The following is a 14,656-nucleotide window of genomic DNA, read 5'->3' on the forward strand; positions in this document are numbered from 1 at the left end:
CCAGCTGTGCCTGCTGGCAGCACCCCATCACCGCGTCTTAGCTTCCTTAGTACCCTGGGACGACACATCACATTGCTGGCACTTTTGAATGTTGAAAGTGACTAGCCTGTGTCTGGCCTGGCAGAGGGTGAGGTGACAGACAATTGCTTCTTCCCTAGCTAGAGCCATCTCTTGTTTTTTCTAAATACCCTAGCAAGTAGCCATGATTATCATTTAGTAAATAAAACACAGGTGGAAATAAGAATTGTTTTCATCAAAAGTAGATTTAAGAGCAGCAAGATACACCTCAGTGGGTAAACGAGCTTGTTGCATAGGCCCTGGCTGCCTGAGTTTGACTCCTGGAACCCACGTAAAGGTGGAAGGAGAGAACCACCTCGCAGAGTTCTCTGACCCTCCACACTCATGCCGTAGTGTGCACGTGCACACACACACACCCCACACACATATGCACATACACATACTCTAATACAACATTTAAAAAAAAATTGTATAAATAAATAAATTTTAAGCAGTTTTATAAAAAAGCAAATTTAATGCTGAGGATGTAGCTCAGTTAGTGGAAAGTTTGCCAAGCATGCCCAAAGCTCTGGGTTAATTCCTTAGCCCTGGAACAAACAGTTGAATATGGTGGCACATGTCTGTAAGCCCAGTACTTGGGAGGTGTGAACAAGAGCTGCCGAAGTTCAAGGTCAGCCATTGGCTGCGTAGTCATTTGAGGCCAAGCTTGGAATCCATGAGGATTTTAGATTGGTCACCTCGTGATTTAGTAAATCTTTGTGAGTTTATTCCCGCACTTCCTGCCCTTGTCTTACAGGACATGATGCTGATGTCTCTCTCCTGCATGGAGCTCCAGCTGGACCAGTGGCTACTGACCAAAGGCAGAAGTTCGACAGGTAGGAGGCATCTGTGTTCTTGGTGTGGGGATTTTCTGAACCCCAGTAGGCTGGAGGAAGCCAGAGTGATGATGCTGGGTCATGCAGTTCCCTGGGCGCCTCTCTGAGCTGGGATTTCCGATAAATCCCCCGACACTGAAGAGGTGGCGGCAGAGGTGGCTGTGGCACTTACCTGCTGTTAGTGTTACTTGGGATTTAAGGAAGCAGAATCTGAGCTTCGGAATGACTACTCAGTGCTGTATGTGTCTCCAGTAATGTTCTCAGATCATTCTTTTAAAATTCCTCCTGGTGGGATGTAGATAAGTTTAGAGTTCAGTCAGTGAAATTAGCAGCCCGCTTCCTCCTAGCTCTCATCTTCTCTGCAACTCTGTATCCTGCTGCTCGGGCTATAAGTCTTTGAGGACTCAGGGTACCTAATCATGGACACTTGTGGGCTGCTATAGGGAGGGCTGAAGGTGGCCTGGGGGGGAGTGGGAGGGTGTTTGGATGATGTACCTGAAAGTGTCACATTGGCCTGATGTTTTTAGTGTCTCCCCGGAACTGCCCAGCTGGTGTGGTGACGGGCAGGTTTGGGCCTGACTTCCCGGGAACCCACTGCTTGGGTGACCTCCTGCAGCTGTCCTTTGCCTCATCTCAGCGGGACCTATTTGAAGATGGCTGGCTGGAGTTTGTTGTCCGTGTTTACTGGCTGAAAGCACGTTTCTTGGCACTACAGGTTGGTTCCATGGTCAGAATGTGCCCTGGCACCTGACAGGGAGGGCAGAAAACTGGGTATATTGAGGAAATGTACATTCATAACTCTGCTGGACTTGGTGTGAGGAAGTGGGGCATGGTGGTAGATTGCCAGCATGTCAGCCAGTCAAGCATGGCTGCCATTCTGGAACGTACCTCAGTGCCCACCACAGGGCTTTGAGAGGGATCCTGTGTTCCCAGCAACTCCTACTCAAGACTGTCTTGGTGGATCCTTTATATTTTCCTAAGAATGCTCAGCAAGTAACAGGAGAACGAACAGAGCGCTCCAAAAGGAACTACTTACCTGCTTTTTGAGGGTCTAGGCAGGCTTCTCCTTCGAGCCTCGGTAGGAAGGCCAGAGTGGCTTGGCTCTTCACAGTACCCATCACTGCTGGTTTCTGGTGCACTGGGAGAGTGTGTCAGAGACAGCCTGGATCTCAGCAGCTGCAGCAGCTCGGTCTGGGGGAAACAGCATGGTTAATGTGAAGAAGGTCAGGTCTAGAGTTAGGACAGGCCTTGGTTTTAACTCTGGGTCTGCCAGACACCTGGCTGTGCTGAGGTGGCATTGGTGTCTTCACCTATGACATGGTGAATGATGCTTTGTCTCACAGAGTTGTGGCATGGGTCACTCATTATTAATTAGTTAGTCATTCAACAGATGTTTGTTTAGCTCCACTTTTCTGGAGAGCCCCTTTTGGTGGTGGGGTGAGGGCCACAGCAATAATTGAATTAAAAACTTAGTGGCACATGTCTGTAATCCCAACACTTAGAGGAAGAGAGTTTAAGGCCAACCTGTAGTACATAGTGTCAGATTAGCCTGGACTACAAAACCCTGTCTTTTAGCAAATAAACAGAAACCAGCTAGCTTAAGGGTGTCTGCGTCTAGTGAATCAGGAATGTATGGGACCAGACAACACAATTAGCTCTCTACTTTTTGCTCCCATTCCTTGGTTTTTCCTCTGACTAGGGAGACATGGAACAAGCCCTGGAGAACTATGACATCTGCACAGAAATGCTCCAGAGCTCCAGTGCCATCCAGGCAGAGGCAGGGGCTGAGCAAGGCGACATTGTCATCCGGCTGCCCAACCTTCACAATGACTCCGTTGTTTCTCTCGAGGAAGTGAGTAGATGTTTTTAACGGTATTTTCTTAGTGGGAGACTTACTCTGCGTCGATCTAGTCAGACCAAACCTGATCTGCTCCTGTGGAATAAGAGATGCCTGCATGCTGAGCAGAAGGTCCTGGACGAGGGCAGAGCAGGTCTAGGGAGACAGTCCTGGCACAGACCCCATTGGCAGAGAGCTTGTCCCAGCGGCAAGTGTGGGAGCTTTGACCGAGTGTGATTTGGAAGTGTTGTTGCTCAGCCCCAGCAGGACTGGAGGGAAGTGCTGGCTGTGCAGACCAGAGCTGATCTGGCTGTGGGACTGGAAGAGCAGTACCGTGTGTGTGCCAGGCCTCTTTGGATGGCTCTCTTGTCACAGCGCTCCCTCTGCCCTGCTGCAGTTCTACATCTGATGTGTTCACGTGGCTGCAAGCTTCTACCTCCCTCTACCTTTGTTTCAGGCTAAGACCAGGCACTCTGCTACCTGTGCCAGAAAGGGCCCTGTGGGTCAATAATGTGTGTCGACCCCTGGCTTATTCTCTGAGTCTGTGGCAGCCAGGCAGCCTATGGTTGTTGAAGTCGGGCTTTTTGAACTGTGACCAGGAAGCTTTCACACTGTTTTGGCAGATACTATTCAAGAACTCCGCTGCTTCTGCAGTGGCTGTGTGTTTGGTTTTAAAGACTTGAATAGACCTTGGTGTTAGCATAAATATTTTTGAAGGAGTATGTGCATTGTGTGAACACAGATATTGTTGAGTGGGGAGTCTAGTATGTTTTCACTGAAACGGAGTGCTAGAGTATAGTCTTGGCTTTCTCGTTTGGATGAGAGGACTCAAACATTGGCTAAGTTCAGGGAAGAGGTGAGGGATTTGCCGTTAGGCAACATTTTTGGACCTTTTTCAGATTGATAAGAACCTGAAGTCTCTGGAAAGGTGCCAGTCGCTGGAGGAGATTCAGCGGCTGTTTGAGGCAGGTGACTACAAGGCTGTGGTGCATCTGCTCCGGCCCACCTTGTGTACCAGTGGGTTTGATCGAGCCAAACACCTGGAGTTTATGACTTCCATTCCTGAGAGGCCAGCCCAACTGCTTCTGCTGCAGGTATGTGCTCACCATTGGGTCCCCATCCATGTTTATATTGCCTTTGCCTCTGTGTGTATGTGTGTGTGTATACCTCTGGAAGTTCTGAGCTAGCCTTTGAAAACATGTAACTGGAAGAGAACAGTGGGAGGTTAGCCTACCCTCTAAGATGATGCTACATCAAAGATACAGTCAAGACTGGGATAATAATGTTAGAACCTAGGAGTTTAGATTTTAGTATTAGCCTACACTTGACTGAACTTTTGCCAGACAGAGGAGGAAAGAATAGTCAAGGTATCATCCACCTATCATCTACTCATTTGTTAATCTGTTTTTATTGCATTGTAACTTAATTTTGAGTAGATGTAAAACTGATAAGATCTGTGCAGTGTAAAGAATCAAGATAAAATACAGACTTGTATTTGACTGCATGTTGAAGAAAAATGCTAGCATTGTGTTTGAAGTCATGTGTGCCCTCCTGACTCCTTTGATGCCTCTTGTTCATGATGTTGATGCTGTACCTCCCACATAGCAAACACTGTGGAGATGCCCCAGTCAGTATTACCACTGCCCTCTGTCCTGAATTGGATAGACACAAACATGGGTGCTAGTAATGTTTTTGATGACAAGCCTGGAATTCTGTCTCCTTATGGTTTATGCACTAACCACAGTCTATATATTAGCTTATTGGGTACTTTCCCTTCCAGTTTGGAAAGAATAGTAATATTCCAGCCTTTTCATTTGGCATTTTAATCATTAGCTTTGTTGAACTGGGAAATACCCTAGGAGATAAGGCTGTGAGAACAAATGGGGAGCCTTCTCAGCCATGGTAGGAGGGGAGGGAAGAGCGGTAGAAGGCAGGCTTTAGCTCCTGGCCTAGGAGGGGAGGCAGGACACGGTGAGCCTAATGAAATGTGCCTGACCTTAGTTACCGTGAAGGGTTGCTTAGAATGATAGTGTGTGGAGAGCTAGCCTTTGGTGAATGACCCAGTGGAGTATGAATGGAGGAGGGAAGGGGCCAGCCCTCTCTACTCTGAAGGATGGCTGGAATGCTCGGATGTTGTCTTGTTCCTGCCAGTGATGTCATCAGTAGATGTGGCTGGGTGCTCGTTCCTTGGGAGGAGTGTTGCCCTGTATTATGGGCTGTTCTGAAGTCTGGGCCATGCACTGTGGAGCTTCTGCTTCTAGGAAGAAATGATTTCCATTGAGAGTGTTTTCTGTTGATTGGAGTGATTCTTTTTTTAAATAATTAAAGGTAATATGTTTTCTCATTGGATCTTGATAGTTTTGGTTTTTTTTTTGTTGTTGTTGTTTTGTTTTTCCAGTATGTTGTTTACTTTTAAATCATGAAGTTTATTCTTATTTTGTTTGTTTTTATATACAAAGTTCTCAGTTTTTATGTTGTCAGAATCTTTTCATATTTTCAAATGGTTGTGATTTTGTTCTTTGTAAGTTTGTTTCATGTACTTAGATAACATTTCCTCAGCTGGAACAATGCCCATCTACTCAAGTTATTCCACACAGAGGACTGGCATTCCTCTGTACCTGTCAGTCGTCAGGAAAGCTGCAGTGTTCTAGAGGGAGGAGGCAGGAGGCTGGACACCACCAACTGGACAAAAGTACATCTGCCCATACTGGCCTCCAGCAACGGCCATGTTTTGTTTTACATGTTTTAACCTGCCTGCTTTGGCATTTCTGGAGTGGGGATCAAATTCAGAATCCTTCTCATGGATAGGGGGATATAAGAAAGAGGTCCCAGTTTAGCAAGCTGCTCTTTATGTTCCTCAGTATAGCAATGGTTCCTTCTTGTTGAGTTAATTTTAGATGTTACTATCCTTTTTAACTGAACATTGTTGGTCTATAAGAACCCTACTGATTTTCACCTGTTTATTTGAACCTTGTCCCTCAATGAGATTCCTGTTCCTTTTTTTTTGTTTTCTGTTTATTTGTTTGGGTATGCAGTGGTGTTGCCCACAGAGAGTGCTAATTTGGTTTCTACACTAGTTGGCAGCTGATCTGCTTTTTTGCTCACTCTGGCCCTGAGCCGTATGTTCTGTTAGAGCACTATTGGCAGATTCTCATCTTTGCCAACTTTGACAGAAATCTGAATTTGTGTTGTCTTACATTTGCCTCTTGCGTGGTCAGTTTTGATCAGAAAGAGTCAGCTGGGATTTGGACCCCACAGGTATACTCCGTAGCCCATCCCCCAGTGGCTCCCTCGTCAAGGAAGCTGCTTTCTCTTAAGAAGCAGAGGCTTCCCTTTTCCTGGCTTGGTGAGTTGGGAGAAAGTTTTGTGTTCAAATTTTGCAATATATTCCAGAGGCATTTGGAACATTTCTGCTCCCATACCTATGTCATCCAGAGAAAAGTGGATAGGAGCTCCCACCAGGCCTAGGTAGGCTTGGGGTTGGGGGTGGTGGTGGATCCGAGCCAGATGGGCACAGGGCAGGCAGCAAGTGCTTCCCGCTGGTCCAACAAGCTGCCTGTCAGATCTGTGAATTCACAAACTGTTTGCTGAAGCACCAGCCACTGGTGAAAGCCCATTTCCCTGGTGTTTCAATGGGTTATATTCTAGGCGCCCCCCCCCCCCCCCCAAGGAGCATTGTAGAAAGTTGATGACTTCCCCAGAGATTTTAACATAGAAGTCATGGCTCTGTTTGGTGTTCTAAGAGTGATTTATGTCCTGGGCACTGTCCTCGGTGTGGTATGCATTTCAGTTTATGGAATACTCACGGAACCTTCAAGGAGTGATGCCATGGCTGAGGCTGAGAGGCGCTCAGCACCTTGACCCCATGTGGGCATTGGAGAAGAGGGGGCTCACAGAACGATGACTTCATCAGCTGCTGGCCAGTTGTCCCTTCTGAGGCCTCAGTTCCTGCCCTCCTACCATGACATAGTCCCTCCCTAGCATGTTGTGTCACGCCGCTGAGACCTCCCTCTCATTCCTCAAGACCTGGCAGTGGAGGGACACAGTCCATTGGAGAAGTGTCTCAGTTACTTTTCTGTTGTTGTGAAGAGACACCATGACCAAGGCAGCTTATGAGAGAACATTTCAGAGGGTGAGTCTGTGACTGTCATGGCAGGAAGTATGGTAGCAGGCAGGCTCTAGAACAGTGGCTAAGAGCATGTGTTCTGATCTGCAGGTTGGAGGCAGAGAGAGTGAGACTGGGCCTGGTATGGGCTTTTAAAGCCCCAAAGCCCTCCCCAGTGACACACCTTCTCTAACAAGGCCAATCCTTCCTCAAACAGTTCTACCAACTAGGGACCAGTTTTCAAATATGAGTCTTTGGGGGCCATTCTCATTCAAACCAACACAAGAGGTAACAAAGGAATTTAAGTCAGTCTCAGTTTTGCTACTTGCTAACTCTATGATCCCATTCACAAAGGCCCAGCTTTATAAATGGGAATATTAGGTGCAAAAGTAAAGCATTTTGCCGGGCGGTGGTGGCGCACGCCTTTAATCCCAGCACTCGGGAGGCAGAGCCAGGCAGATCTCTGTGAGTTCAAGGCCAGCCTGGGCTACTGAGTGAGTTCCAGGAAAGGTGCAAAGCTACACAGAGAAACCCTGTCTCGGAAAAACCAAAAAAAAAAAAAAAGAGAGAGAGAGAAAGTAAAGCATTTTTCTAGAAGCTCCTTGGCTGGTGGCCTGCTGTATTGCCGTTGCCCCCGAGTCAGTGTGTGCCCTTCAAGTGCCTCAAGGCTGTCTGAAAACTGCTGAAGTGGTGACTGCTCTTGGTTCTTGGCTGCTGTCCTTGTGCCCTCCGAGCCTCAGGCCTGCGGTCCCAGTGTGCAGAGCTGACAGCATGCCTTTCATGTTTCTTCTGTGCTCAGGACTCACTGCTCCGGCTGAAGGACCACAGGCAGTGTTTTGAATGTTCCGACGTGGCTCTGAATGAGGCTGTCCAGCAGATGGTGAACTCAAGTGAATCTGCAGCCAAGGAGGAGTGGGTGGCCACAGTGACCCAGTTGCTGCTAGGTATCGAGCAGGCGCTGTCATCAGACAGTGGTGGCAGCATCCTTAAGGAGTCCTCCTCTAGCACTGGCCTTGTCCGGCTCACCAACAACCTCATCCAGGTAACTCCCACTCCCCTTTGCCCTGTGCTGTCTCAGCAGGTGTGTCTCTCCGATACACCCTTCTGAGCTTCACTGATAAGCACTGTGACTTACGTACCCCAAAGGGACACGTTGGCTTCTCTGGCTAGAACTTCAGAGTTTGAGGAGGTCGCTGTCCACGGATGCAGACCTGGGGGCTGCTTTGTCTCGAGGTCTAGACTTGTTACAGCACATGGTATAACAAAGGTCCTCAGACTTCCTGTTCCAGAGGGACAGAAGTAGGCTTAGAGAGGAGGTCCTGTCTGCATTTAGTGGGAGGCAAGAGTGAGGACTGGAGCCCAGGTCTGGCTCCCTGCTGTGCTTCCCTACCCCACGAGCCCAGGTCTGGCTCCCTGCTGTGCTTCCCTACCCCACGATACCCTAGAACCTGAAGTTGAAGGGTTGCCCTTGACGCCACAGATTGGCCATAGTACCCTGTGTCGCCCAGGTAGGCTTTGAGGCAGAAACCCTTCCTTTGAGCACCCCCCCCCCCCCCATCTTCTAGACTTACACTCTGGCTGTGAGTATTACTACTCTAGCCTTTACTTCCCCCTCCATTTTGTTCAGCAGGTCCAGGTCTCTGCCATTTCTGTCGTGAACTGTAACAGTCCTATAGTAGCCCTTTCTGTACCTTGTACCTTTTTAGCCCAGCTACTGTCCTGCCACACAGGCACCTTTTAAACACTGAAATATGAGAATGTCTCCTCCTTACACTTGCTGTCTGGGTGTGCACTGATCCCCAGCCTGCTTCTCCTCTTACTTTCTTGGCTAAAGCTATTGTGGGCCACCCTCTGGGATCCCTGCCTGTGAGTGTGTTCTCTGCCCTCAGGCATTGCCCTTTCTGGGGGTTGAGCATCCACAGTCATTTACCTGGACACCTCAAGGGCTTATCTCTGATCACTATGCCCAGACCCCTGTTGCTGCTCTCACTTTCATGGTAGCATCTGTATTTGCCCACAGGACTCAGGAGTTTCTCATGCCTGCCTGCCCCTGGGCTGTTAGCTCCCTCTGCCACAGTCAGTAATTGCATGTGGCATGAGGAAAGATCTTGTGATTGTCACTGGGCATTGTGGGACTGTCTGATGATAAACTGGGGTACTGCTAGGTCAGTATTCCCATGTTAGAGCTGTAGGAGTAGGCAGATGGTGTGCTCACCTCTCCCAGAAGGCATTGCAATGTGCGCTCATTTCCAGAGGGCTGCGGGGAGGCTGATGTGGGCACTCCAGCGTGGGCTCCTTTGCAGAGGGCTGCGGGGAGGCTGACATGCTGTACTGTGCTGGTGCCCTTTGCCAGGTCATCGACTGCAGCATGGCTGTACAGGAGGAGCCCAAGGAGCCCTATGTTTCCTCAGTCCTGCCCTGGATCATCTTGCACAGGATCATCTGGCAGGAGGAAGACACCTTCCGTTCCCTGTGCCACCAGCAGCAGCTCCAGAACCCAGCAGAGGAAGGTGTGCCATCAGCAGGCTTGAAGGAATAGGCCTGACCCACTCATCCTTGTCTGGGCCTGTGTGAGAGGGCCCTGAGGCCTTCTCCAGGTCTGTGAGTAGGTGCATCCTTTAGTGAGCAGTCTCACTTGTTCAGCCTCTGGAGCCCTGTGGTATTTGTTTCTCATGCTGTGGGCACACCTTGGGTACCTACAGATTCTGGAGACTCTTTTTGTTGCTGCTCAATTGTTTTTAAAGTATAAATTTCTACCAATGAATGTCTGTAGAACTCTTGACAAATAGTATTAAATTGTACTTCCAAAAGACTGGTAGTAAAAAAGGTGTAACTATAAATGTTACACATATAAATGTAACTATGAAAAAAATATAAATTGTTTTTCTTTTTTTTTTTTTTTTTTTTTTTTTTTAAAGATTTATTTATGTATGTATAGTGTTCTATCTGCATGCATGCCTGCATACCAGAAGAGGGCACCAGATCACATTATAGATGGTTGTGAGCCACCATGTGGTTGCTGGGAATTGAACTCAGGACCTCTGGAAGAACAGGCAGTGCTCTTAACCTCTGAGCCATCTCTCCAGCCCTGTTTTTCTTATAAAAATGAAAATTACTTATGCATACCAAAGAGTTTTCTAAAAGCTACTGGCAAATGCTAGGCATCGTGGCACACACACTTAATCCCAGCACTTGGGAGGCAGAGGCAGGTAGATCTCTGAGTTTGAGGCCAGTCTAGTCTAGATAGCTGGGACAGCCAGCGCTACATAGAGTGATCCCATCTCAGAAAAAAAAGAAAGAAAGAAAACAAGCTGTGGGCAAGTAAGCAAACAAGAGGAACTGGTGTCCTCAGCTAGAGCAGCCTGCCCAGGGAAGAACGGACGTGTTCTGCGGACAGGCAGGCAAGGTGCTCTCTCTTCCCCACTGTCCTGTGAACTGAGGGATGGGAGCTGACCAAATTCTGGGACAAAAATCCCAGTATCCTCTCATTTATAGAGAGCTAGCTAGTGGAGGACACCACCCAGCCACCCACCCCACCCCCCCGCTCCCCCCCCCAAAAAAAACCCCACTTGGCTTTTTCAGATGAAGGTGGGGTAAGGAAGTACTTCTACCCTATGACCAGACTTAATTCCAAGGATGTGGCTCAGGGTTAAGTACACTTGTGGCTGAGTAATGAGGGACCTTATGAGCTGAGTTACTCAACTCGGACACTGAGACAGTTGTCTGTTAGGCACACCAGTTCTTATAAAATAGAGAAGCAGCAGGACCGGCCAGAAGTTAGCCTGTGGTGTTGGCCTCACAGACCCTGGCTAGGCTGTCAGGGAGCTCTGGAGTGACAGTGCCTTTTCAGAGTTGTCCTGTGTGGTGACATTGTGTTCCCAATGTATTGTGCACCCTAATAAACTTATCTGGGGTCAGAGAACAGAACAGCCACTGGATAATCTAGAGGCCAGAAAATGGTGGCACACACATACCTTTAATCCTAGCATTCTGGAGGCAGAGATCCATCTGGATCTCTGTGAGTTCAAAGCCACACTGGAAACAGCCAGAGGTGGTGACACACACCTTTAATCCCAGGAAGTGGGATGGCAGGAAGCAGGAAGATATATAAGGCGTGAGGACCAGGAACTGGAGGCTTTTTAGGTCCTGTTAAACTTTTAGGTTTTTAGCAGCAGTTCAGCTGAGATCCATTGTGATGAGGACTCAGAGGCTTCCAGTTTGAGGAAATAGGATTGGCTGAGAAGTTGGCGAGGTGAGGTTAGCTGTGGCCTGTTCTGTTTCTCTGATCTTCCAGCGTTCACCCCAGTAACTAGCTCCGGGTTTGTTTTTATTAATAAGACCTTTTAAGATTCATGTCACAGTCCTGCTGTCTCATTTAGTCACTGGATGGGGGCTCATGGACGTGCATGGCCTCAGGTAAAGTAAATCCTGCAGCTGCTGTGGACACTGAAGGAGTTGACAGCTGGAGGTAGCAAGTCCCGCCCTGAGGGAAATCTCAGAAGGGAGGGCTCAGCTGCCTCTTACACGCGGAGTTCAAACTGTAGTTTTAGGGAAGGAGAGGCAGCTTTTGTGTGGCAGAAAACTCACAATTTTTAAGCAGACCCATTTCAGGAAACTCCAGCCACCCAAATCCAGAGCACCCTGACTACCATGGGCACTCACATACACGGCAGACTCAGACACACAGACATAAAAATAAAACCTTAGAAAAAGGAAACTAAGGTGTTTGGGGATTTAGCTCAGTGGTAGAGCGCTTGCCTAGCAAGCACAAGGCCCTGGGTTCGGCCCTCAGCTCTGGGAAAAAAAAAAAGAGAGAGAGAAAATAACCGAAAAAAGGAAACTAAGGAACCCATGAAGACTGGAATGGTTTGAGCCTTTGTTATCTGAAGGGATTTTTTTGGGGGGAGGATGTTTACTTTTTTTGTTTGAGACTGACCAAATAGTAAATTTTTATAAAACACATTTAAGCTGTGTGTAGCTGTATGCAATGCCTCCTGGTATTTTCTGTTTAAATATGTTCTGTCTTAATTTACCTTCCCCGCCCCCACAAAAAAAGAGCCAGTTAAAAGGAGCTAATGGCTTATGTATGACCCAGAGTTTCAGGAATACTGAGACTTTTTAAGGAACTAATGATAATTTAATGGCGAGCAAACATTTAATGGCAATTCAATGGTTTTTCTCCCCTTCTGCAGTATTCAAGTAAACCTAAATATATAAGAATTTTCAGAAGTTGTACAGGTAGTTCAATGAGTTCTATTATTTTAACTTGTCCTTCTCTTTGAAAAGCACAGAAAGGTGCTTTGAGTGATAGGCAGCAGATGCCAGTATTGGCTCTCAGGGACTAGGACAGTCTTGTTTTGTTTTGTGAATGAAGCATTCATTTATATTTTCTGTATGATTTCAGTTTATTTTTGATAAGCATAGATTGCCTACTAAAGCCAGTTAAGTACCTAGAAGACAGAAACAGGAAAGAGAACAATCTGTGGTCATGTGACAGAGAAAAGTCCCTGCAGAAGAGACATGGATGCAGTCCCCTTGCCGCTGTTGTTTTCACTGACTGTCTGTTGGTCTGGCTTTTTCCAGGGATGTCAGAGATGCCCATGCTCCCGTCTTCCCTCATGCTGCTCAACACAGCGCATGAATACTTGGGCAGGAGGTCCTGGTGCTGCAATTCAGATGGGGCGCTGCTGCGATTCTATGTGAGTGATCCCCCTGGGTCATGGGCTGCCAGTAGGAGGTTGAGGCAGGTGGGAAAGGCGATGGAGCCCTGTTGGTTCCCCTGGGCTGGTGTTTGTCTGCCTGTAAGTGTTCTTGTGCATCGTTGATTAATGCATGTATGTAATTACTGAACCTTGAAGAAAATCTGAACTTGGTTCCTGTGACTTTTCTTTCTATTACTGTGATAAAATACCTGAGATAATCATCTTTAAAAGAGTAAAGGTTTCTTTTGGCTCATGGTTTCAAAGACTTTAGTCCATAGTTAGTTGCCTCCATTGTCTTTGAGCCTTTGGCATACCTCCTGATGAAATCACAGGTCCTGATTGTTAAGTCGGTAGCTATTATAACGACTGCGGACGGTCTTCTGGAACTTGCCCACTAGGACTGATTGGTGCTAGCTCTCCGGGCTTATCAGAGATACGAGGCATGAACCTGGTCTCTGCTGAGTAGGAGGCCAATTAGCACCAGACAAATTACGGAGCATCAAGTGTTTTGGATGTACCAAGGGAGAGGCATCCAGCCCAGCCTGTATACCTGCTAATAAAATTTTATTGGGGCATTTATTTATTTACATAGCAATTATGGCTGCTTTTACTATGCACTGACAGGGACTAGAAGCTGCAAGTCTGCACAGCTTACAAGGTCTAAAATCCTTGTTGTTTGCCCTTTAAAAAGCTTGCTGTCTTCTGCTGGGTAGCTTGTTTGGTGGACGTAGCCGCTGTGCTCAGCCTTCCTCCCCAGTGCCTCCTAGTTCGCCCCTATCTTCAACCGTCTTACTACCTATCAGCACACTCCATAATGTACATCTGTGTTTGTTATTTGACTCTTCTGTGCTGCTGTTAAAGTCAGAGGGAGTAGGTAATTTTGTTCACTTGGTTTCTGAATCCAAGTGCTTAAATATAGCACCTAGCACGAAAATAAATGCAAGTTTGTGTGAGTCAGGGCTCTCTAGAAGAACAGAGCTGATGGAACTGATATTAAAGGAGGTTTAGTAGACTGATTTGTAGTCTGGGTAGTCCAGTGATGTCTGTCTCACAATGGAAAAGCTGAGAATCCAGTAGTTGTTTCAGTCCATGAGGTTGGATGTCCACAGAAGTCCTAATCTGGTGCTGGAGTCTGGGAGGATTTCTTGAGAGCTGCTGGCTTTCAGTCTGTGTTGGAATCCTGAAGAAGTTGGACTTTATACACACACACACACACACACACACACACACACACACACACACACACACAATTTATTTATTTTACATGATACCAGTTGCTGGAACAGAATAGATGAACTTGCCAGCAAGAGTGAAGGCAAGCAGGCCAAAAGCAAAGCTTCCTTCTTCCGTGGCCTTTTGTGTGTGCTGCCACCAGAACGTATAGCGTAGGTTTAGTGTGGGTCTTCTCACCTCAATAATCCAGTTCAGAAAATCCCTCTCAGGAGTGCCCAGCAGCTTGGGTTTTAGTTGATTCTTGATGTAGTTCAGTTGACAACCAAGATTAGCCATCACAGGGTTGAAGGAGACTAAGAGTGTACAGAGCTTTTGTGTGCACAGGGCCTGACAGTTTGCAAAGTCTGTATTGCTACCCAGGAGTCAGCCACTGCCTTCATTCCTCTATGAGAGAGACACCATCTGCTTCTAGGAGGTCTCCTTAGGCAGCGCTCTCATGCAGAGAAGCTGGGAAGATAGCTCATTGGTTGCTGTACAGGAAGAGGACCAGAGTTCAGATCCCCAGAACCTATGTGTCTTAGAGTTACTGTTGCTATGATGGAATACCATGACCAAAAGCAGGTCGAGGAGGAAAGGGGTTATTTAAATAAAGGCTTATATTTCCATCACTGAAGGAAGTCAGGACGGTGCGGGGCATTTACCCACCAACCTCATAGCTCCCCAGAGTTTTCTTGAGTGCAAGCAGCAGGAAATATTAGATAGAAGGATTTAGAATGTGGAGATAAATAGAAAATAAAGGATAGCCTCGAGAGGGCCTGGAACCTATTCCAACGGGCCCTGACTGTCTCTTTCCCAGGGTATTTATAATAGAGACGCCAAGGGGTGGAGCAAAAGACCTCCCCCCAGCACCTCCCCCCAGCACAGCCAAGTGCAGACCATCTCAGAC

At 47.4% G+C, this 14,656-nt stretch overlaps 1 protein-coding gene across 2 annotated transcripts in view; it reads left to right on the forward strand.

Annotated features, from left to right (window-relative positions):
- Cabin1 (calcineurin binding protein 1) overlaps nt 1-14,656 on the forward strand; it is a 126,692-nt gene that overhangs the window by 23,400 nt on the left and 88,636 nt on the right. For both annotated transcript variants that reach the window (XM_059281739.1, XM_059281738.1), the window contains exons 13-19: nt 815-893; nt 1,421-1,608; nt 2,593-2,745; nt 3,630-3,824; nt 7,635-7,877; nt 9,189-9,345; nt 12,419-12,534. In XM_059281739.1, the coding sequence (XP_059137722.1) occupies nt 815-893; nt 1,421-1,608; nt 2,593-2,745; nt 3,630-3,824; nt 7,635-7,877; nt 9,189-9,345; nt 12,419-12,534 (1,131 nt within the window). The remainder of the gene's footprint in view (nt 1-814; nt 894-1,420; nt 1,609-2,592; nt 2,746-3,629; nt 3,825-7,634; nt 7,878-9,188; nt 9,346-12,418; nt 12,535-14,656) is intronic.

This window comes from Peromyscus eremicus, chromosome 16_21 (assembly GCF_949786415.1).
Source record: "Peromyscus eremicus chromosome 16_21, PerEre_H2_v1, whole genome shotgun sequence".
Taxonomy (NCBI): domain Eukaryota; kingdom Metazoa; phylum Chordata; class Mammalia; order Rodentia; family Cricetidae; genus Peromyscus; species Peromyscus eremicus.